The sequence below is a fragment of the Oncorhynchus mykiss genome, chromosome 11 (assembly GCF_057628025.1).
Source record: "Oncorhynchus mykiss isolate SJ-2025 chromosome 11, ASM5762802v1, whole genome shotgun sequence".
Taxonomy (NCBI): Eukaryota; Metazoa; Chordata; class Actinopteri; order Salmoniformes; family Salmonidae; genus Oncorhynchus; species Oncorhynchus mykiss.
Window position 1 is genome coordinate 32,897,816 of NC_143032.1, and position 24,516 is coordinate 32,922,331.

Below are 24,516 nucleotides of genomic sequence, written 5' to 3' on the forward strand. Positions count from 1 at the left end.
ATGCTGCCTCCTACCCCAGAGAAGTTAATTGAGGTTCAGTTTAGGAACATTGAGAACATAATTCTCATAACACTTTCCAAGTCATGTCCAATAAAATGAATTTACCACAGGTGGACTCCGTTCAAGTTGTAGAAGCATCTCAAGGATGACCAATGAAAACAGGATGCATCTGAGCTCAATTTCGATTCTCATAGCAAAAGGTCTGAATACTTATGTAAATAAGGTATTCCTGTATATTTATTTTTATACATTTCCCAAAATGTATAAAAACCTGTTTTCACTTTGTCATTATGGGGTATTGTGTGTAGATTGATGAGGAGAAAATGTCTTTAATCCTTTTTAGAATAAGGCTGTAACGTAACAAAATGTCTAAAAAGTGAAGGGGTCTGAATACTTTCAGAATGCACTGTATTTATACTTTGTGTATAATGTGTCAATTGTGTTGTGGTTTGCAGAGCACATTTGAAATAGAGTTCTAGGTCTCAATATGTCTTCCCTGGTAAAATAAAGGTATCACCTGGAACCATCGATATAAAACCTGTTCCTGGAACATCAGAGACTGATGAACACTGTCTAATAGGATGTCATCCCAGCCTGCTATAATGTTACTGATTTAAGACTGAAGTGAAAGTTAGCTATTATTGCACTTATTTTAATGAAATTATAAATTTCTTGCGCTTCCTCAAATTCATTTACAGTGGTTAATATGGAACCTGTGTCGAGTTGACGGTCTGCATGTTTTCTAGCACTTTGTGCAAGTCCTTTATTTTTGGTCATAAAAAGGTTGGAAGGTTTGTAAGGTGTGTTAGATTTTATTCATGAAATGGGACCAGTGAACATAACAATGATATTGGCAGTTAAGTGTGGCCTGTTAACTTTATCCCACTCCACCCGGAAATGTTTAAAAATACCAAATTATACAAAAGAATGTACCGATGTGACAACAGTATTGATTTTGAAAATGATTTTATTGTTAATCAAAAGCAGTGCACAGCTGAAATGTTAAAAACAGTAAATGGCTGTGAATTAAAATGTTTAGTTTGATGCAAAGCCAAAAATGCTGGTTTTCCAATTAAACTGGTTATACATAAAACTATCAAACAAAATAACTGAGGAATGGTTCCCACATCCTGCTTTACATTGTGATCTTTTTCTTTTTTTACGTTATACAATTTCATTATTTATATTAAGGATAATAGGTGGGTGATGTGCAACGTTTTGGCAACAAAAATCCCAGTCTAAAATAAACATTTTTCACTTTGTTTCCCAAATACGCATAGCTTCTTTAAATGCAGCACCTTTTGTGCTTGATTAAAATCTACTGCAGATAACACTGGACCGTTGATTAGATTGAAGGTCATGATTGTGTGAGAAATTCACAGTCAGCAAAGGTTTGTCAGATCGAAAATAACAGAAACCGAATCTGAGTCGGCTGATTCGAAACCAAATTAAATCCCTGATATATAACTGTAATCTAATTAGAACACATAAAAAAACTCTATCCATCATATTCATATGGATCATAACTTTTGAACGTTTTTCGTCCGAGAGTCTTTGGAAACACTTGTGAAGGGTTAACTTTTATGAAAAAACCATGTCAACAACTGCAAGTTTACACAGGATGTTTAGAGTCGACATGCAAGTGATGATATTGTGACACATCAAAGAAGTCACAGCGGTCTAAGGCACTGCATCTCGGTGCAAGAGGCGTCACTACAGTCTCTGGTTCGTATCCAGACTGTATCACATCTGCCCGTGATTGGGAGTCCCATAGGACGGCGCACAATTGGTCCAGCATCGTCCGGGTTTGGCCAGGGTAGAACGTCATTGTAAATAAGAATCTGTTCTTAACTAACTTGCCTAGTTAAATAAAGTCAGCTTGCAGTTCTACTGATTATGCATGTGGAATATATGGCTAATGAATGTGTGATGAAGTCCTTATGTAGGTGCCCTTCAACTTTAAGTGTCACCGATGCCTGAAAATACATTGATTTGATTGATATTTGGCAATGCAGAGGAAATAATAAGATAAACTGATGCGCTTATTGCGACTTGGCCCTCCCTCTTCTGCCCAATTCCAAATCAACTCCTAGCCCCTAGCCCTTTCTGTAAAAAATCTTATCGGTGTAAGCAATCCCTTACAGAAAAATCACATACATTTCACATGTGATAACATCTGTGACAACATGTAAAAGCAACATCTGATAACATGAAACTACACATGCGAAAACATGATCTCGTGAAATAAATGTGACAACATGAGGATGCAAAATATCTACGTACGATACCATGAAACTACACATTTGAGAGTTAGATGTTCCTATGTGAACGTTTTCACACGTGAAAAACAAATTCCACGTGAGGTGAAAACATGTTATTCTCCTCATATGTGAAAAGGTGGAGTTAACTCTAATTTGAATACATGGGAACATGTGGTTTCATATGTGAAGAACTGACCTCAAGTCTCTTTTTTTTATGTGAAAATTTCAGGTACTTCACATGTGAAAATGTGATTTTGCATGTATTTTTGTGTAAGGGGATCAAATGATATGTGGGTTTTAAAGTAAATGGTACACTATTCAGCTAAAATAGTGTACAAAATATTTCATCAGTGACAACATGATTATCACTTAGTAGTGATCACTTAGTAGTGACTTTTCAATATGACCCCACCTGGGATTAGAATTGACAACTTCTGGGTTACGCTGATCTTTCTGCTGCCCATCAAAGTCTATAGCATTCCTATACACATTCATTATCTATAATACATGTCTGCACTTAGCAAAATAGTGCCATCTGCACTTCTATTTTAGTTAATCTTATTATTCTCTCACCATAGATTTCATAGTTATTTCAGAATAAGTATAGTTTTCTGAATAGTTGTCTACTGTTTGTGGGGGATATTATTCTGTTTTAATGTTACTCCTGAATCACTATGATAACTATAATCGTTTTTTATAATAGTGTATTTTTAACAAAGCTGATATTTACTTTACTTAAACCCAAAGTGTACGAATACAGGTTCAATCTGTAATTGACACCGACGTGATGGTGTAGCAGGAAGGTCGGGATGCTCTGAACCAAGAGTTTGTGAGTTCAAAACCCAGCTGAGGACGTGTTGAATAATAATTACTGTATAAATAAACATACACAATGTAATTATGTATGTCAAAAATGTACATTGAAAACACTAAAATAACTGTTTGTGTGTATCCTAACGACTCAATTTTGTTTGCAGGGCATCATCTGTGGAATCTCATTTGAAAAATATTCACGTGAAAGGTTATGTGATCACATGTAAAATCCACATGTAAACTTCAGTGTTCCAAAAAAAACATGGTTGCACATGATTTCCCAGGAGGAAATTTCACCTGTGAATCATGTGTTTTTTCCGTAAGGGGTATGTTATTTGCTCGCCCTCACCTTCTCATAGGCTAGATGGAATTGCTTATCCAGTAATCAAATCCTTTCAGATCTATACAAGAGCCTCTATTCGTCCATGGTTCTCCGGTCGATGGCAGGCGATTAGCAGGTGGGAAGGGCTTCCTGTGCGATTATCAGGCCTGGATGCCGATGGCCCAATTGCCTTGCACATTTCCAAGGACCGAGCAGTCCAGGACAGCATAGATCATTGTATTCCCAGACCTCGTAGGGACAGAGGACTCCATCCAGGTGATGGAGGTGCCGGTAGCGATCTCACTACACAAACACACACACACACACACACACACACACACACACACACACACACACACACACACACACACACACACACACACACACACACACACACACACACACATACACACACACACACACACACACACACACACACACACACACAGATTGACGTACTAAACAGACTACATCTGTTTTTGTGAATGTGAGACTAATGTAAGTGTGAACATCCTCATGATGTGAGGACTTGGAGTTGTAAATCCTCTTACCTGTACAACTTTTCCCGGTATGAGATGAAATTAGGCCCTTGCATGGCCATCTTCACGTCATGCAGGCTGAATGGGAACGGGTTGGTGAACTCCACCTTGACAAATACCTCCTGGTTCACCTTCGCTGGTCCACTCATCTGTTCAAATAGAGATGGTCCATTCACGAAAAATCTATGGTGATTTAAGACATTATAATAATCTAGGGATTATCAACTCCCCTGCGTTGGGAGCATGGATGTTTTTCAGAATGGCTGCTTTAACAAAGGCGAGGAGAGATGCAGCACTCCAGCAGCACAAATAGGTTTTTAATTGGGTACACTACAACATTAGCTCTTGGGGAAAAACGAAATAAATGTCATATATACTTTTACGGAACACTTTAAAGGATAGTTCACTCAAATTACAAAATGACAGTTTTCCTTACCATGTCAGCAGTCTATGGACAACGTAAGCGAGCAATCCATGATTTGATTTTGTGTACCTAGCCACTGTCACCAAATTACTGCTGACACGGTAAAGAAGATGATGACATTTTTTATTTGGGTGAACGATCCCTTTAAGGGAGGAAGGAAATACATCCTAATAAAGAGGACTAATGAAACTTCCAGACCCACCGCAAAGGCCAACTCGGGGCCTTTCAGGTTCACTATCTGTATGGCCATCAAGTCCTGGTTGTTCTCCAAGCTCTTGGCCGTCACCACAAAGCGGAGGCTGGATTGGCAACCCAGCTTGGGCATGTAATTCTGGGCCAGCACGCCCACCTGTATCCTCGACGCTGTTGGTTTTAGGGAGACAGAGTTTTGACAACGAAACAAATTCAATCAACAACAGGAGCATATGTTTGGCAGAACATAACTTTTATAATTATTACCTGATAATTCATATTTGGATTATTTGCGATTCACCATTCATTACCATTTGGTACCAGGTTGTTACCTGTAAAGTCTTTTGAGGTAAGTACTAGAGAGCATCCCATCGTTACCTCACGGTCTCTTACAATACAATACATACACACACCTGCTGAAATAGGACGTTGCCATAAAGCTGTAAAAGGACTGCAAAGCATTTTCTATAAACTGTTGAGTATTTTATTTCAGAGGGGTCTGAAAGCTTTGCAGGACTATCATACAAAGTTGTGATACATGGAGACAAGCCCAAAAAGACCTACAGTACAGTACGTATGTAAAGGATCAACCTGGTTTCTACTCACTCTCCATGGGTTTCAGAGTGACGTCAAAGGTCTCCTGCTTGAACTGAGCCCTTTGGATGTTGGTGTAGTAGATCGTGGAGCCGACCAGGAAGCCATGGATGGTGCGTGTGTCTTCACTCAGGTTCCTGAAGACCACAGCCATCTGGAAGTTCTGGCCAATCTTCACACGCTCCTGCGGGATCTCCAGCGTCATCGCCACGCCCTGCTCATCGTCATATTGCAAATGCGTCTTGTAGGTTCTCTCGGCATTCCTCATGGTCTCCTCATCTTTACTACTGCCTGTGTGTGGGGGGGGGGGGGGGGGGGGGGGGGAGTTGGAGGGGAATAGAGTTAACATGGGACTGGTGGCCTAGGGTGGTCTACTGATCTAAACCGCTCTCTTCGGTACACATAGATATCACTGCAGCAAGGGTTTGAATCCGGCCCACTGCTATTTTAGCAATTATCTTCAATATTTTCTATCTCTCTCTCAAATACAACAGACAAAAAAATCTGAGTGGAGTGGGACTGCCCCACTCCTTAAAATAACAACCATGGGACTGATATGAAACTCATTGGCAATTTTATTTCACCTATAGGAATATACTGTATATACTGTACAGCCCAGAACCTCCACATCTGGCTTCTTCTGAGACCAGCCACCCTGACAGCAGATGAAACTGAGGAGTATTTATGTCTGTAATAAAGCCCTTTTGTGGGGAAAAACTCATTCTGATTGGCTGGGCTTGGCTCCCCATGGTTGCACTCCTGCCCAGTCATTTGAAATCCATAGATTAAGGCCTAATACATTTATTTAAATTGACTGATTTCATTACATGAACTTTAACTCAGTAAAATCATTGAAATTGTTGCATGTTGCGTTTATAAAAATAAAATAAAAAATAATAATTTTGCTAAGTATTTTGAAAAGCAGTAATAGCAAAGTCATTTCTATTCTTCATTCTTGTTGCATTAGTTCCATGAGACATTTTGCAAACTGCCAATAGCAACCTTTAAAATGTGCAGTTGCACCTTTGCCAGCCTACTCCATTGTCCAGGTGCCACATACCTTCTGGGTATTTGTACGTCCCTGTAATGTCCATTGGCGCATAATTGTTTCCACCAATGGACTTTGTCAGGATTTTCATGCCGACATAAGTTGTGTCTACGCTTAGTAACTCAGTTTTCCCAGTTTGTGAGTTTAGCTTGTATTTGTAAACGTCGCTATTCACCTGAGGTTAAAAGAAAGAGATCAATGTGAATATGAGGATTGATTTTAATTAAATAAGATGCATTGCAAGTTATAAAGCATAACTGTGCTATGCTTCTTCATGGCATAGAGTGATGATGAAGTCATTATGGCTGAACATTCAACAGAGTGTTACTGGTCAAGCATAAAGAAGAGTATTGTTTTACCTCAGCAAACACAAACGGGGCATCAAATTGATAGCCAAGCATTCCTTCCTTGATGGCTTTGACAGAGCAAGGTCCACAGCGGAAATATCCTGCAAAAACAATATCAACAACCCATGACCCTGTCTGACTTTTGAAAGAATAGTTCATGTTTCAAAAATGTTTGCTTATTTTCGACTTCCCTAGGGTGCTGTTATTTCATCCAAACCGTTTTGATATTTTGTTAGCTGGTTATTTAGCATCTTCTAGAATATATTGGCTAGCATTTTTGGAGAATACACAGCAATGCATTTGGAAACGGATTGTATTAATTATCAGGGAATTGGTACATTTTCAAGATGCAATCAATGCTTTTCAGAGCCATTTTATTACTTTTAAGAATTGCATGTACAATTGCTGCGCAATATATTGGCACCCTTATAGTTTTTTATAAATAATTCCCAATTTCTTCTAAAATGAGTTTAAATTTCAAAAACAATTTGGTGAAATGACATGGACAAAATTATTATCACCCAAGAGCTAATACCTGGATGCAGAGGCTTTGGCCAGATAACTGCCAACAAATGCTTCCTGTGGACATCAATGAGCTTGCTGCACCTTTTATTGGATCCCTAAAACTGCTGCAAACTGCTCCAATTCTGCAATATTTTAGGGATGCCTTCCACCAACTGCTGTTTTCAGTTCTTGCCATAGATTTTTGATGGGATTCAGATCTGGACTCAACACTGGCCACTCCAAAATAGTCCAGCTTTTCTTCTAGAACCATTCCTGGGTGCTTTCTGATGTGTGTTTTGGGTCATTGTCCTGCTGGTTGACCCAAAACCTTTGACAGAGACTCCTTTTTTGGACACTGATGACTCCCAAATGTCTCTAGCAGAGGCGATGCTGTAATTCCATATTATCATATTTATCTGCAATCTGTAGGGCTGATCATTTTAGTTATAATTTTGCATAGTAATGCATCTTAATCCTTTTTTTCTCCATCAGTCACAATCCCTGCAGCCCACAGACAAGTTTTTCCTTTTCATGACTTTCATCTTTCACTGGGTCTGAAGCAGAGGGATCTGGCCCACAGATTCAACATCCACCAGGGGACTGTGAGCTGCAACGTGACAACATGGGGCAACTTTCTTAACACATTTCTTTGTTTCAGCCCCATATGGAGGCTCTGTCAGTGAGGAGATCCTGAAGCAGTCCGACATCGTTTCTCTGCTGAAACCAGCGATGGCCATAATGGTGGAAAAAGGTTTCCTTGTGGACAACTGTGTGCCCTGTAAGGTCTACAGACCAGCTTTCCTCTGAAAGAGAGCACAGACGCCAGCAGCAGAATTCAGGGAGACGCAATACATCTCGGCTGATGGTCCCTGTGTAGCAGCTGACTTGCAGAGAGAAGGAGCACAAGCTGTTTGACACTGTCATCCCTCTCACCATCACTGGAAGCATCAATCAGCTCTACACCTTTGCCTGTCTCGTCCTAAACTACCAGAATGGGTCCCTGGTCAAAGCATGGGCAAAGGACTAGCGATGCTGTCAATTTCAATACTATTAGACTGGTAACTGATTTCCCGTTTTTTGTTTCTGCTGCAGTTTTTTTCCAAGTCTACAGCCTGTGTTAACAGCTACATTCAGACACTTTATTGAATAGAAATGCCATTATGTAGGCCTGCACTCTACTATTTTGTCCAGTGTTCTCAATAACAAAACAACATGTTTCCCCAAAATATTAGACGTCACTATCATTTCAACTACAGTGCCTTGCGAAAGTATTGGGCCCCCTTGAACTTTGCGACCTTTTGCCACATTTCAGGCTTCAAACATAAAGATATAAAACTGTATTTTTTTGTGAAGAATCAGCAACAAGTGGGACACAATCATGAGGTGGAACGACATTTATTGGATGTTTCAAACTTTTTTAACAAATCAAAAACTGAAAAATTGGGCGTGCAAAATTATTCAGCCCCCTTAAGTTAATACTTTGTAGCGCCACCTTTTGCTGCGATTACAGCTGTAAGTCGCTTGGGGTATGTCTCTATCAGTTTTGCACATCGAGAGACTGAATTTTTTTCCCATTCCTCCTTGCAAAACAGCTCGAGCTCAGTGAGGTTGGATGGAGAGCATTTGTGAACAGCAGTTTTCAGTTCTTTCCACAGATTCTCGATTGGATTCAGGTCTGGACTTTGACTTGGCCATTCTAACACCTGGATATGTTTATTTTTGAACCATTCCATTGTAGATTTTGCTTTATGTTTTGGATCATTGTCTTGTTGGAAGACAAATCTCCGTCCCAGTCTCAGGACTTTTGCAGACTCCATCAGGTTTTCTTCCAGAATGGTCCTGTATTTGGCTCCATCCATCTTCCCATCAATTTTAACCATCTTCCCTGTCCCTGCTGAAGAAAAGCAGGCCCAAACCATGATGCTGCCACCACCATGTTTGACAGTGGGGATGGTGTGTTCAGCTGTGTTGCTTTTACGCCAAACATAACGTTTTGCATTGTTGCCAAAAAGTTCAATTTTGGTTTCATCTGACCAGAGCACCTTCTTCCACATGTTTGGTGTGTCTCCCAGGTGGCTTGTGGCAAACTTTAAACGACACTTTTTATGGATATCTTTAAGAAATGGCTTTCTTCTTGCCACTCTTCCTTAAAGGCCAGATTTGTGCAATATACGACTGATTGTTGTCCTATGGACAGAGTCTCCCACCTCAGCTGTAGATCTCTGCAGTTCATCCAGAGTGATCATGGGCCTCTTGGCTGCATCTCTGATCAGTCTTCTCCTTGTATGAGCTGAAAGTTTAGAGGGACGGCCAGGTCTTGGTAGATTTGCAGTGGTCTGATACTCCTTCCATTTCAATATTATCGCTTGCACAGTGCTCCTTGGGATGTTTAAAGCTTGGGAAATCTTTTTGTATCCAAATCCGGCTTTAAACTTCTTCACAACGGTATCTCGGACCTGCCTGGTGTGTTCCTTGTTCTTCATGATGCTCTCTGCGCTTTTAACGGACCTCTGAGACTATCACAGTGCTGGTGCATTTATACGGAGACTTGATTACACACAGGTGGATTGTATTTATCATCATTAGTCATTTAGGTCAACATTGGATCATTCAGAGATCCTCACTGAACTTCTGGAGAGAGTTTGCTGCACTGAAAGTAAAGGGGCTGAATAATTTTGCACGCCCAATTTTTCAGTTTTTGATTTGTTAAAAAAGTTTGAAATATCCAATAAATGTCGTTCCACTTCATGATTGTGTCCCACTTATTGTTGATTCTTCACAAAAAAATACAGTTTTATATCTTTATGTTTGAAGCCTGAAATGTGGCAAAAGGTCGCAAAGTTCAAGGGGGCCGAATACTTTCGCAAGGCACTGTATATTGTTGTATTCAGGGGGATAAAACAGTTATCCACTGTTTTTGTGCAATCTTTCAAAATCTAAAGCCTTATACTTCATAACTTTAGGAAATAATAACATCTGCTGAAATAATCACAGATGTGGTGAAGACGTACAAAATGTGTTCAATCTTTTAAGATTAAAAATCATTTGAGACAAACAACAAGAACTGGGACTATTACATATTGCTCATTCGAGAGCTAACATGGCTGCCATAGAATATTGTAGTGTTATGTGAAGGCATCGCAATGCAGAAACCTCAATGTCCCAACTCTCTAAACACATGGCTCTTGGATATATGAAACAAGTGTGTTGGGTATCTTGTTTTGCAACGCAACACATTCTAAAGTAAATGTTTTAAAAGTATGAAAACAGCCATAAACATAGAAAGGGCCCAAGAACATTCATTTCAGATGAAAAAAATGCAAATGTGGAAAAATATACAGCGAGGTCAATAATTGTTGGCACCCTTGATAAAGATGAGCAAAAAAGGACTGTATAGAATACATGATTCTAATACAAATACTGAGCTACTGTATATTGTATAAAAATATGTATGTTCTATTATACTAATACAATTGCTTAGAGAAAAAGAAAAAACTAGCTCTATTTTCGTGTTATCTGACCATACATTAGCATCACCTAGAGTTTAATAAATGGCATTGGCACATGGATTGGAAACAGCGCTATGGTCAGATGACATGAAATTGAAGCTCTTTGGCCACGCTCACCAGTGGTGGGCTTGGTGTTGAAAAACAGAAGCGTATGCATAAAAGTACCTCATACCTATGGTAAAATAAGGTGGTGTATTTTTGATGTTTTGGGACTATTTTGCTTCCACTGGTCCTGGGGCCTTTGTTAAGATCAATGACATCATGGACTTTACCAAGAACCAGGATATTTTATCCAAAAACCTGGTTGCTTCTGCCATGAGGCTGACACTTGGCTGCAAGTGGATCTTCCAGCAAGACAATAACCCCAAGCACTAATCAAAATCCACAAACAAATGGTTAATTGAGTACAAAATCAACCTGTTGTTTGAATTGAAGAGGGCAGTCCATAAGCGCAGACGAAAGATATCAAGGATCTAGAGAGATTCTTTATCGAGGAACCGTGGTCTAATATCACTCCTAATGTGTTTGTTCTCCAATCTCATAAAACATTGAAGAAAAAGGCTCAGTGTCGTTATCCTCGCAATGGGAGGGTGGTAGACTATTGAAAACAGGGATGCCAATCATTTTGACCCTCTTTTTTAGATGGTTTTGTATTGCTTCTTAAATAAACAAAATATATTTTGCTGAGCAATTGTATTAGTATAAAATAATGTCATGTTTTTGCATACAATATAGCTCAGTATTTGTATTTATTTAGCCAAGCGGTTATCAAGGGTGCAAATTATCATGGAACACACTATCTTAAATGGCTGCGTTTTCATTAATTTCATTATGCAATTGTGAATCCCATTCTAAGCATACAAAATGTGTATACAGAAGTGAAAATTAGGTCTCTCCCATTATCCTAATTTCTCTCTTACCATCACTGGTTTCCTGGGGGGTTGAATCCACCACCTGCCAGCCACCAAAGTTCTGGCCTGCAGGGAGGTCAAGTCTGGACAAGTAAGCCTCATTCCAGCAGTGGTAGTTCCTGTGGAGACAATGCACATCTCTCAATAACACTATCTGGCATCGTGCACCCATCAGGAACACTATCTGGCATCCTGCACCCATCATGAACACTATCTGGAATCCTTCACACATCAGGAACACTATCTGGCATCCTGCACCCATCATGAACACTATCTGGAAACCTTCACCCATCAGGAGCACTATCTGGCATCCTGCACCCACCAGGAACATTATCTGGCATCCTGCACCACTCAGGTATGCTATCTGGCATCCTGCACCACTCAGGTACACAATCTGTCATCCTTCACCACTCAGATACACAATCTGGGATCCTGCACAATCATTTTCTTCTTGGAGCACAATGATTTAAAGATAACAGGGACATCCAGTCCATTCCACCCCCCACCATGCTATGACTAAACTGTTTTTACAGTACATACATTGAACATACATTGAAATAATTATAGAAACCTACATTCTGGGATTTCATTTTCATTCAATACAAATGGATAAGCAGAAATATAACTACCAGATTGAGTCTCTGGTAAGGCGCTCGTTCAGTTCAAGTACATTTCCCACTGAGTTGAAGACAAGATCTGTGATTATGTTCCCTGTGTTGTCGTGGGCAGAGTTGAAGTTGGTGATCACCCTGGCAGGGATGCCCAGACACCGCAGAACTGGGGCAGGGGAGGGGACACCATTAAAGAGACTAGGCAATATGTCAAAAATAAGCATATATTAATTAACATGCAATCGTTAACATTAATAAATGTTTAACTAATACATTAAATGTATTCAATAAATTGATTAGAGTAGATTTACCGATACAACTTTCAGAAGTGTGTTTTACTTGCACAGCAGTGGGCCTTGTCTGAGGAAACTGCTACCTATTTTTTTCTGTCAATGGTACTAGTCACCTTAATTACACATTTTCTACATCTCATGCATACCTAGAAAGTGGCCTATGCTCCAGACTAGTCAGAAAACCGTGATTTGTGTATTGAGCTATGGCTTAGCATAATGAGCATGGCCTTATTTTTATTACAGCATACTGGATGACTGTCACTCATATTCTGTTCACCAAGCTCAATGTAACAGCGGTAGGTTTAGGCGACTGACTACACGATACAAAAATGTTCCCTGTACCCATCATGAGGTTCCTACAACCTAGCCTATGAATGAAAGTTTTCAACGTAGGTGCACAGGTCGGGAGAATTTTAAGTAATCAAGGTGACAGACTGTGACACATTCAATACCGCCTTGCACACTCAGCATCTAGCTGATCTAGGGTGTAATATGTTTAGCCCCGTTTTGTTCCGTTTCCTTCAGTTTAAGAAATGTTTTTCAACAGAATCGCCGGAATGAAAACACCTTTTATCACACAGCCACATAAAAACAGCATGATCACTTTACTTGTTGTTTACAGTTGAAGTCGGAAGTTTACATACACTTAGGTTGGAGTCATTAAAACTTGTTTTCAACCTCTCCACAAATTTCCTGTTAACAAACTATAGTTTTGGCAAGTCGTTTAGGACATCTACTTTGTGCACGTCACAAGTCATTTTTCCAACAATTGTTTACAGACATATTATTTCACTTATAATTCACTGTATCACAATTCCAGTGGGTCAGAAGTTACACTAAGTTGACTGTGCCTTTAAACAGCTTGGAAAATTACAGAGAATTATGTCATGGCTTTAGAAGCTTCTGATAGGCTAATTGACATCATTTGAGTAAATTGGAGGTGTACCTGTGGATGTATTTCAAGGCCTACCTTCAAACTCAGTGCCTCTTTGTTTGACATCATGGGAAAATCAGAAGAAATCAGCCAAGACCTCAGAAAAACAAATTGTAGACCTCCACAAGTCTGGTTCATCTTTGGGAGCAATTTCCAAACGCCTGAAGGTACCACATTCATCTGTACAAACAATAGCACACAGGTATAAACACCATGGGACGGCGCAGCCGTCATACCGCTCAGGAAAGAGACGTGTTCTGTCTCCTAGAGATGAACGTACTTCAGGGCGAAAAGTGCAAATCAATCCCAGAACAACAGTGAAGGACCTTGTAAAGATGCTGGAGGAAACAGGAACAAAAGTATCTATATCCTCAGTAAAACGAGTCCTATATCGACATAACCTGAAAGGCCGCTCAGCAAGGAAGAAGCCACTGCTCCAAAACCGCCATAAAAGCCAGACTACGGTTTGCAACTGCACACGGGGACAAAGATCGTACTTTTTTGAGAAATGTCCTCTGGTCTGATGAAACAAAAATAGAACTGTTTGGCCATAATGACCATCATTATATTTGGAGGAAAAAGGAGGAGGCTTGCAAGCCAAAGAACACCATCCCAACCTTGAAGCACAGGGGTGGCAGCATCATGTTGTGGGGGTGCTTTGCTGCAGAAGGGACTGGTGCACTTCACAAAATAGATGGCATCATGAGGGAGGAAAATTATGTGGATATATTGAAGCAACATATCAAGACATCAGTCAGGAAGTTAAAGCTTGGTCACAAATAGGTCTTCCAAATGGACAATGACCCCAAGCATACTTCCAAAGTTGTGGCAAAATGGCTTAAGGACAACAAAGTCAAGGTATTGGAGTGGCCATCACAAAGCCCTGACCTCAATCCTAGAAAATTAGTGGGCAGAACTGAAAAAGCGTGTGCAAGCAAGGAGGTCTTCAAACCTGACTCAGTTAACACCAGCTCTGTCAAGAGGAATGGGACAAAATTTACCCAACTTATTGTGGGAAGCCTGTGGAAGGCTACCCAAAACATCTGACCCAAGTTAAACAATTTAAAGGCAATGCTACCAAATACTAATCAAGTGTATGTAAACTTCTGACCGACCTGAAATGTGATGGAAAGACATAAAAGCTGAAATTAAATCATTCTCTCTACTATTATTCTGACATTTCACATTCTTAAAATAAAGTGGTGATCCTAACTGACCTTAAACAAGGAATTTTTACTAGGATTAAATATCAGGAATTGTGAAAAACTGAGTTTAAATGTATTTGGCTAGGGTGTATGTAAACTTCTGACTTCAACTGTATATCATTTCTTCTCATAACTATCTTACAAGCTCTCCTCCTCTCACCTTTTCCCTTCCCTTGTGGACTCCAGTGCACAACACAACAGCTGTGGGTGACCAGGTGAAAAAACCTTTCCAAGCCAAACCATATCACGACCGCTAACCTCTATAGACAGCCTGCATACTGTAGTTGTCATATCATTGTCAACTACAAAAAATAGAACTAACACATTAGTTGCTGCTACAATCATGCAGTACAGTGTACAGTCAGAAAGCAGTTTAGCAGTTACACCAGCGGGCCCCGCTGGCAATAAATGAATTAAACCAAAACAGTTCCATTGATGAAGTGTGTACAACCCTCTCAAAAAACTAAGCAGAGCTCATGCCTTTGGTGCAACTTTTTTCAAATCATCATTAGAGGCGCATCATGCAGACTTACAATGCATTAAAAATCAAAACATATTCCCGAACATTTGTATCACAACTAACGTTGCATGAATAACTAAATGAAGCAACTAGAAGTGTCTGTTTCTTTGTTAAGCGCTCAGCAAAGAACAGCAGCATGTGCGCACTGCCTCAAATCTTGGAGAAAATACCCTTTCTGTTGTATTAATCTATGTGCCTTTAGAGGCCATGCAATTCAATACTCATCTTTAAAACAAAAGCAATTTAGGTAAAAATAATGAAATAGAGGGACAGATTAATAGCAATATATACTTTCCCATAGAGGCACAGAATTTGTTTGAGGATAAACAAAAATAAATTAAGGAACTTATTCAAGAAGTAATATATTATTAAAAAAAAACTATCAAACTGGATGGAATGTGAGGGAAAAATGCACCAAATCATTTCTTATCTTCAACATAGAAATGCTACCAAAAATAATTGAATGAAACTTGTTACAAATGACAGTCACCCATGATTTCCCAAATAATATTTTGAAAGAGGAGGGAAAGTACTTTTAAGCATAAGTTTTCGTTTCAGTCTCCTCCATCTCCAATATCCAACATTTTTTTTCTATTAATAATGTAAAATGAACAGCTGTACAGAAAGACTCATGTGAAGGCCAAATTACAGAGGAGGAACATCTTGGTGCAAGTCCAGGAAAACCCTATGCCTGGATGGCATACCAAACCTTTTTTTTTTATGTACTGTCCTCAGAGGACCGTTTATTAGGATGTTTTAATCACTCCTATAAAACTGGTAGATTATCAGATACTCAACCAGGTCTGATTTTATTATTACTGAGGCATAACCCAAGTGGTAAATATATAAAGATCCAGTCCATAAAAAAAATTGGAGGCCCCTTACACCAATGAAAAATACTAACAAAAATGCGTAGCGCACAGAATATTTATTTTATTGTTGGATATTATTCCATATAGATCGCAAAATACTTGAAGAGATTTTTTATGTAATTTTTCAAATTACTATACAAAATTCTTGCAACCAATAGAATGTTATACTGTATAAATGAGGGATACAACCATCCCAGATCTGCAGATTTTGCTGCAAAGAGACAAAATATTGTCACGGACGTCCTCCTCTTCATCTGAAGAGGAGAGGCGAGAAGGATCGGAGGACCAAAATGCGGCGTGGTATGTGTTCATCATGAATTTTAATAAAGAAAACACTGAACACTGAAACACACTGTTCAAAAACAATAAACGAAATAACGACCGTGAAGCTAATGAGAACTGTGCTGACACAAGCAACCAACATAGACAACCACCCACAAACAAACAGTGCAACCCAGGCTACCTAAGTATGATTCTCATTCAGAGACAACTAATGACACCTGCCTCTGATTGAGAACCATACTAGGCCGAAACATACAAATCCCCAAATCATAGAAAAACAAACATAGACTGCCCACCCCAACTCACGCCCTGACCATACTAAATAAATACAAAACAAAGGAAATAAAGGTCAGAACGTGACAAATATTTAGGTAATTTGTTTTGGTACTGTTCATGTTAACCTTGTTTTTGGTCGCAGGTTCAGGAATGGCTGAATAATTATTGCTAACTCTGTAAATATAACTGCTGGGTGATTTAAAAAGCCATAGTCAATCCATCAATAATATAATAACACTCAAAATGTTTCTCTTTAATTTACAATCTGTAGAAACTATGAGAATAGAAAGGTTCAGAACTTTTGTGAAACATCACATTACAGTTGAAAAATATTTGGCAAATAGAAATTAAAACTGGACGGTCTTCAGAAATAGATGGGAGGGTTTGAGGTTTTCTGAAGGATGGGATTAAAAACCAACAAAAGATAACTATTTTAAAATATACTGTGTCTGTAAAATGTATATAGTATGTATAAGCTGGAAGTAGAAGCCTAAGTGTTGTTGTCCATTCGTTTACTCCAATTAGGGGAGGGTGGTAGGGTTAAGGCAAAATAATAAATTAAAATATATTTTAAAAGATATATATTGGAGATTGAAAGTGATGCAGACAATTATATTGATGGAAACCACAATCCATCTGCAGTATTAAAGCTGATCTACCCACTAAAAAAAGGCAACCTTTTCTCAGTTGAAAACTGCAGTTTATAACTGGATGGGCCTGTTTTCTATTGACCATCAATCCCTCAGTGCAAATCACAGGTAATTTGGAAGACACATGACCTATGTTGTGGGGTGGACATTGAAAATGAAAAGGGAATTTGATCAGGCACTCACAGGTGTTGAACGTCCCGGCGTAGACCCAGCACTGGGCGAAGCTGACGGGCCCTTTGTTGACGTACTGGAGCAGGATCTGGTCACTGCCAATCCAGAAGGTTGGTGCAGTGCCAAGGGAGTAGTCATCGCTCCAGTTGCCCACCAAGACCCCGCGGTCATCCTGGGAGTTCATCTGGTTCCACAAGGAATGGGAAAATATATAGAAAACCCCCCAAAGAGATTAGTGCACCAGGTATAAGGATAGGTTAGTTTGAAATGAAATGTTCAGAGTAAGTTGGTAAAAGCATGCAAAAGGAAATTGAGTATTTAATTAAGGCCAGGTACCGGGGTAATTGTTTTCCTTTATTCATATCACAGTTAACTTTTACCAGTTGAATGTAGACACAAATATACCCTTTTTTTTAAAAACACTTTTTCCTGAAATATTATATCAAAATAATGTAGTGAGGCAATATCTCATTCAATATGTACTGTATATGTGTAAGGACCGACACTGGAGATTAGAAACAGGTACGGGGAGTTGAACATTTAATATGGAACAGACAACAAACAGGACAGAGACAGCGTCAGAACCGGGTATGCAACGTCAAACGAACATTAATCCTGAAGCGGGGAACAGACAGATATAGGGGAGATAATGGCACAGGTGTTGAGTCTAGGTGAGTCCAATAATCCCTGAGGTGCGTGACAGGGGGGAGGCAGGTATGCGTAATGATGGTTGCAGGAGTGTGTAATGCTGGGGAGCCTAACGCCTTCGAGCGCCAGGGAGGGGGAGTTGGAGCAGGCGTGATAATATGTATAGTATCTACTGCGAATCACATTCTGTGGATGTAGACAGAAGTTCAGGTTAAATGCTTGGTACGTCTTGTGGTTGTGAAAAGCACTTGGCTCTTAGTGCTTAAACTAGGGCTCATTTTGGAATTTGTGTAGTGTGCTTATGTTATCTGCAAATATCACTCACCATTGCAGAGCCTATCCTGCAGACTTTGACAGCATCGCCTCTGTTTACTAGAGGCATGTGTGAGTCATCCAAGATTTTGATACAGGCATCAAGAATCCCTTCCACAAACTACAAGAGAGAAATATAACCTCCAGCCTCAAAAAAGGAACAATAATGACACAAATGTAAATGTGTGTGTAGAGTATACAGGACATTAAGGTATTTGATCTGTGTGTGTGTGTGTGTGCGCGTGGGGCATGTGTGTGTAGTCTTTTAATGTACCTGACCATAATACCATTGTCTTCCATCACCTGATTCCTCCTGGTATATGTAGCCATTTTCATTCATCACATACTCCTGCCTTTCTTCCTCATTGGGCATGTACACTTCATCATCTAAAGAAATCAGAAATAAATTGCAGCCTCAGTACCAGAATCTGGTCATCTGTTACTTTAGATGTGACTTGTAAGGATGAGAATTGGATGTTCATCATTGATTTCTAATGCCTGACCTGTGTCTATAAATTAATTTGTGTCACGTGAACTAATTGAGACCGTGGTCGCATGTCCTGGAAGGAAGCCACATCCTGTTGAGCTCCGTATGCTGTCTGGCGTCCTTTGCGTTCACACAGCTGATGTCCCACTATCTGAACCCTCCTAACAGCGCATTACATTGGTGGCAGCTGTGTTTTGAGCGTTTTTAACATCTGTGGAACCTGTGTCTTCTGAAGTTATCGCTGGACTAAAGTGACATGACCTCGCTAGGCTGCATGCATGCTAGCCAGGCCTACTCTAGCCCTATGGAGCAAGCATACGACGAGAAGCATGGGCAGCTTTCTCTGCACACTATCGTCTCCCTCACTGCTAGCTTATTGGATGGGTGAACAGTGAGTACTAGACTGCCCACATGTCTGAAATGTCATTACCAACTAAGTACATTTTACCCAGACTTTTACACATATTGGACCTTCCTTTTGCTTTGTGGACGTGATGGGAATGGGGCTTCTCCCGCCATTCTGGACGGGTTTGAGCAGTGGATTATACAACTTGGACTAGACAACAATTCTGCATGGAGGCACCCTCGAGTGGGAGAACTCTGCTCTCCGACCGGCTGGTTACGCATATGGGATGGATGGAGCTGTGTGGGAGAACTATGTTGCCGGCTACTGTTTGTGTGAGGGACTTTTGTATGAATGTGAAACCGAAGGAGGCCTTGGTGATGCGTTTCCCATACGACTGTGGGCCTGCTATGTGCAAGTGGACCGCGCCTGATCCTCTTTGATGGTTTGGTGAAAAAGTTTGTTTAAAAGAGAAAATATGGACTGAATGTTATTTTACACTGTTGTTGTATCGGCGTTTGACATTTCGTATTTTGTCAGTAGAATTTTGCATTTAACCGTGGAGCTTTATCAAAAAGTAAAGAAAAAAAAGTGACTCCATGTTTTTCTTTTGGGAATCAAAACATGCTTTTCATGCAGGCTACAGTTTCTCATCACTGTCAGATTTTGTTGTTGTCATGAATCAACAAATTAAACATTTAAATATTTCCCAAATGTTTTGTTCCTAAACAAGTATAGTGTATTTTTTCAATTTACGAAACAACAACATTTCTTAGTGGGAGGGGGACGAATGTTAGGATGAGAATTGATTTTCATCATTTAATACTCATGTCCAAGTCTTAGCTTTCTTATAGCTGATGTTCCACTCTCCGAATCCTCCAACCGGTGTGTTACAGCATGTTAAAAATGACACATGCCACCATGAATTACACTTGATAACATGTGTTTCTCATGTGATTGCATGTGATCACAAGTTAATGTGATAACTTGTGTTCACATGTAAAAGCAACATGTGATAACATTGAACTACACATGTGAAAACATGATACCATGTGAAATAAATGTGACAACATGGTGATGCAAATTTCAACATGCGAAAATGCAAATTGTATTTTCAAGTGAAAGTTGTTTACATGGGAAAAATGCAACTCCACATGTGAGAGTTAGAATCTTCAATTCCGGTGATGTGAAATTTTTAAGCGTTTTCATTTTCAGTTTCACATATGGTGTCTCTTTTTTTTAATTTACATCTGATAATTTCAGCTCAACATGTGACATTTTTTTATTTTCCTCACGTGGATAATGTGATTTCACACGTTAAACAAATAAAGGGGAATGAAACGATATGGGGGTTTCAAAGTAAGTGGTACGATGTTCAGATCAAATACATACTTTTTACACTAATCAAGGACAATATGATTCCATTTGACATGATCAGTTAGTACTGACTTTTCAATATGACCCCACCTGGGATTTCAACTCACAACCAATGGATTTGGGGTACGCTGATCAATCTGCGGCGCTGCAAAGTCTGTACTGTAACGTTCCTCTACACTTTCATTACCTATAATACATCTCTGCACATGAGTTCCATCTGAATATTCTCTGATCATTGATGATGTGAGTGGTTTTCTGTATAGTTGTCATATGTTGGTGGGGCATATTATTATTGTAAATGTGTTTTTTATTGAGTGTATTTTTAACAAAACTGAGATAAAATTTAAATCCAAATTGTTGGAATACAGGTTAAATCAGCCATTGACAAAGACGTGGTGGAGTAGCAGGAATATTGGAATACCTTCAACTAAGAGGTTGCGAGTTCATATCCCAGGATGTTGAATAATAATTACCGTATAAACATACACAATGTAATCAGGTGAAAGTGTCAACTATTTACACAGTATGTTAAAAGCACTGTGTATTCATCCTAACGACACATTTTTGGTTTGCCGAGGCATCACCTGTGAAATCCTGTGAAAAATATTAACGTGAACATTTGAATCCACATGTGAAGGGTTATGGGAGATATCATCACTTTAAGTTTTCCAAAAAAACAATTTCACATGATTTCACATTGAATGTCACATGTGAATTCATGTGATTTTCCATGTGCGAAATCATTTGTTTTTTCCCGTAAGGGGTGCATAATGCATATGTTTTATCTTATCTTAAGCGGTCCGAAGAGGACAAACAAAAAATCCAGAATGATTCCACTCACTGGACGCCCAGGCGTTGAACAGGAGGTAGAAGTCTGTTCCAGAGTCCTTTTGTGTCCTTGAGATTCCATTGGACCCGATGACCGCCACACTCGTGTAGTACTTCCCGATGATGGCGTCTGCAGAAGGGGTGATGCCCACCACGCACTCCTCCCCTTGTTGCTGTATCATGCGGCCGGTCCAATTCCCAGTTTGTGAGCCGTCAAAGGAGATGATGATCTTTGTGCCATTCAACACGTAGGTATTGATACCTGAGGGAGAAGGTGACATGACAGGGGAAATGTCAACACATGTAGACACTCATGTTTCCACAGGAACTATCTTAGTATTTAATATGATGTTATGTGGTAACAATCAATACTTTCTGGTACGTTCTTCAAATAATTAACCTCAGTTGGTAACAAATGGTACCAAGTAGCTACTGTTTTAATGAGTATTGAAGAAACAAAGCAAGTAAAGTTAGTTATTACTGTGTAATTATTGTGTTACCATGACATTTATTTTAGAAATACCTGATAATTTTCTGCACTGTAAAATAAAGTGGCACCCAAAAAATTGTTAACAACACATCAACCAACACAAGTCAAGGTCTGCTCAATATCACAACAACATTACAGAAGATACTGTTGTCGGTAGTCTGTGCAGCGCGACTGCAATAAAGGTGACCTGGAATGCAACAAACCATCAGTAGTGGAAAAAGTAATCAATTGTCATACTTGGGTAAAAGTAGAATCTTTACATCAAATTCCTTACATTAAACAAATTAAACAAGATTTTCTTGTTTTTTTTATTTATTTATGGACAACCAGGGGCACACCTCCAGCTCTCACACATCATTTACAAATGCAGTATTTGTTTTTAGTGAGTCCATCAGATCAGAGGCAGTAGGGATGACAACAAGTTACATTGATAGGTGTGTGAAATGGACCATATTTCTGTCCCGCCTGAGCATTCGAAATGTAACGAGTACATTTGGCTGTCAGGGAAAATATATGGAGTAAAAAGTACTTATTTTCTTTGGGAATGTAGTGGAGTAAAAGTAAAAAGTTGTCAAAAATATAAATAGTAAAGAACAGCTACTCAAATAAAAGTACTTATTAAGCAGTACTTCAAAGTATTTTGTACTTAGTTACAGTGCCTTGCGAAAGTATTCGGCCCCCTTGAACTTTGCGACCTTCTGCCACATTTCAGGCTTCAAACATAAAGATATAAAACTGTATTTTTTTGTGAAGAATCAACAACAAGTGGGACACAATCATGAAGTGGAACGACATTTATTGGATATTTCAAACTTTTTTAACAAATCAAAAACTGAAAAATTGGGCGTGCAAAATTATTCAGCCCCCTTAAGTTAATACTTTGTAGCGCCACCTTTTGCTTAAGTCGTTTGAAGATTTAAAAAAAGGGTGTCATACTTCTTAAGCAGTCGTTTTGCTGTCGTTCTGATTTTGTTTGTATTTAATTGACATATTGCAGTTTTGTAGCTGACACTAAAGGACCTAGGGCGTGATACAATCCGTATCGCGGAAGTTCCGTGTTACAGAGCGATTGAGATTTAAATGTAATGTTCCTGTGTTTGTGGAGACTGCATTCACAGTAAACGCTGCCATCTCAATCAGAAATTACCTTTAAATTTCAATCGCTCTATACCTCGGAACTTCCGCAATATGGATTGAATCGAGCACATAGATATATTTTCAGCAATTCCCCTGTGATTATGATGTAAGCATTCAGTATAATGTGTGAGAGAGACCCTGGACTCATCTCTTTTCTACACCCTTCTTCCGAAGTGTGCACTTGCACAATCTGTCATCGATTCAACAATAGTGGAAACTCCCTAAATCCATGATGGGAAGTGTGCAAGTGCACACTTGGGGAGAAGTTTGGAGAATCGGGAGGCACCCCAAGGTTACTATCAACAGATGTTACAGATGTTTAGATGGGAATATGTCAATAATCTGTTTTTCTTTCAACTTGGCACTTTTATATATTAGTGTTTCTGATTGGCTACAGAGGCTAAACACAGACGACAGAGAGAAGACTAGGAGAGGAACAATTTAAGTATTGAGATGCAACTTCACCTCTAACACACCAACCCCTCCCATTAAAACTATTATCAAATGGTGAACACTATAATTAATACATCACCGTCAGTGAAGTCAAGCAATGCATGTAATTTCATTTTTATCCAGCTAAAAGGCAATTACAGGACATTGGTGAAAATGTGTAAAATCTTCTTACCAATGTAAAACTCAATCTGGAATTTGTCACTGGGATTTACGGGCTGGTTGAACTGGAGGGTCATCTGAAACTCTTGGGCTCTGCGGACGATGAGAATGTTGTTTTTGCCTTCGTACAAGTGACAGTGGTGGTTGCTCTTGTTCTCATATTGCATCATGTCCACTCTCACACATTCCAGGGTGGCTGCAAATAAGGAGATCACAAGCAAAATAATGATGTTTAGTTAACCAGGTAACAAACGTAAAATCTTTTGGATTAAACTTTTTGGGTAAAAAGGGTACTTTTCAGGATGTCAGGTCTGAGTGTGAAGTCAAAATGGGAACAAGGATTTCTGCTGACCACTTCGACCGTGCAGAGTTGGCACACATATACAGCAAATTCTCCATTGATAAAACAAGAAATTAACACTGAGTGTTCAATCAAAACTGAAACAGTTGAGTCTGTGGACTCATGTAGACACCAGAACAGTGTTAAATTAATACACTGCTTAGTGTAAAGCCATATTCAAACATTTCCCAAAGTGCCTTGCTAGTCAAGTAAATTAGATGTACCACCCATGACTGTATTTGTTAGTGACAGAGACATGATTGTTGCATTCATCCAATTTATGTCCTATACGTAGAGGAAAGGGTACCAAAAGGGTTCTTTGCGGAGGGATAGGGTTCTACCAAGACTCTTTAACATCCTAAGAACAGTTTTTGGAAGGAAGGGTTCTTTGATTGTTCTTTGGAAGGCCAGAAGGATTCTACATTGAACCATATATGATATTAAACAGCATGCTCATTTGCAGGAATATTTTCAAAATGGTTTGTTTGACTATAATGTGTACACGCTGATTGGTTGGTACATTTTATGCTACACAAAACTAAATTACATACAGTTTTCTAAACGAATCCAATCTGTTAGTAATTGGATGTATTTTACCAGTTACTGAGATGGTTGTTCCAGTTTAGGTGATTGAGGAAGATGGTTTTTAGGAAGAAACTTTACA

At 39.3% G+C, this 24,516-nt stretch overlaps 1 protein-coding gene across 2 annotated transcripts in view; it reads right to left on the bottom strand.

The window, feature by feature from the left end:
- Window positions 1-953: 953 nt before the first annotated feature.
- LOC110536595 (coagulation factor XIII A chain-like) overlaps window positions 954-24,516 on the bottom strand; it is a 29,536-nt gene continuing 5,973 nt past the window's right edge. For both annotated transcript variants that reach the window (XM_036935310.2, XM_090189877.1), the window contains exons 3-15: window positions 23,526-23,708; window positions 21,287-21,535; window positions 18,513-18,625; window positions 18,252-18,359; window positions 17,291-17,462; window positions 12,094-12,241; window positions 11,474-11,583; window positions 6,553-6,641; window positions 6,206-6,368; window positions 5,158-5,436; window positions 4,562-4,722; window positions 3,948-4,084; window positions 954-3,699 (exon numbers count right to left, since the gene is read on the bottom strand). In XM_036935310.2, coding sequence (XP_036791205.2) covers window positions 3,558-3,699; window positions 3,948-4,084; window positions 4,562-4,722; window positions 5,158-5,436; window positions 6,206-6,368; window positions 6,553-6,641; window positions 11,474-11,583; window positions 12,094-12,241; window positions 17,291-17,462; window positions 18,252-18,359; window positions 18,513-18,625; window positions 21,287-21,535; window positions 23,526-23,708 — 2,054 coding nt within the window. In that variant the 3' untranslated portion in view covers window positions 954-3,557. The remainder of the gene's footprint in view (window positions 3,700-3,947; window positions 4,085-4,561; window positions 4,723-5,157; window positions 5,437-6,205; window positions 6,369-6,552; window positions 6,642-11,473; window positions 11,584-12,093; window positions 12,242-17,290; window positions 17,463-18,251; window positions 18,360-18,512; window positions 18,626-21,286; window positions 21,536-23,525; window positions 23,709-24,516) is intronic.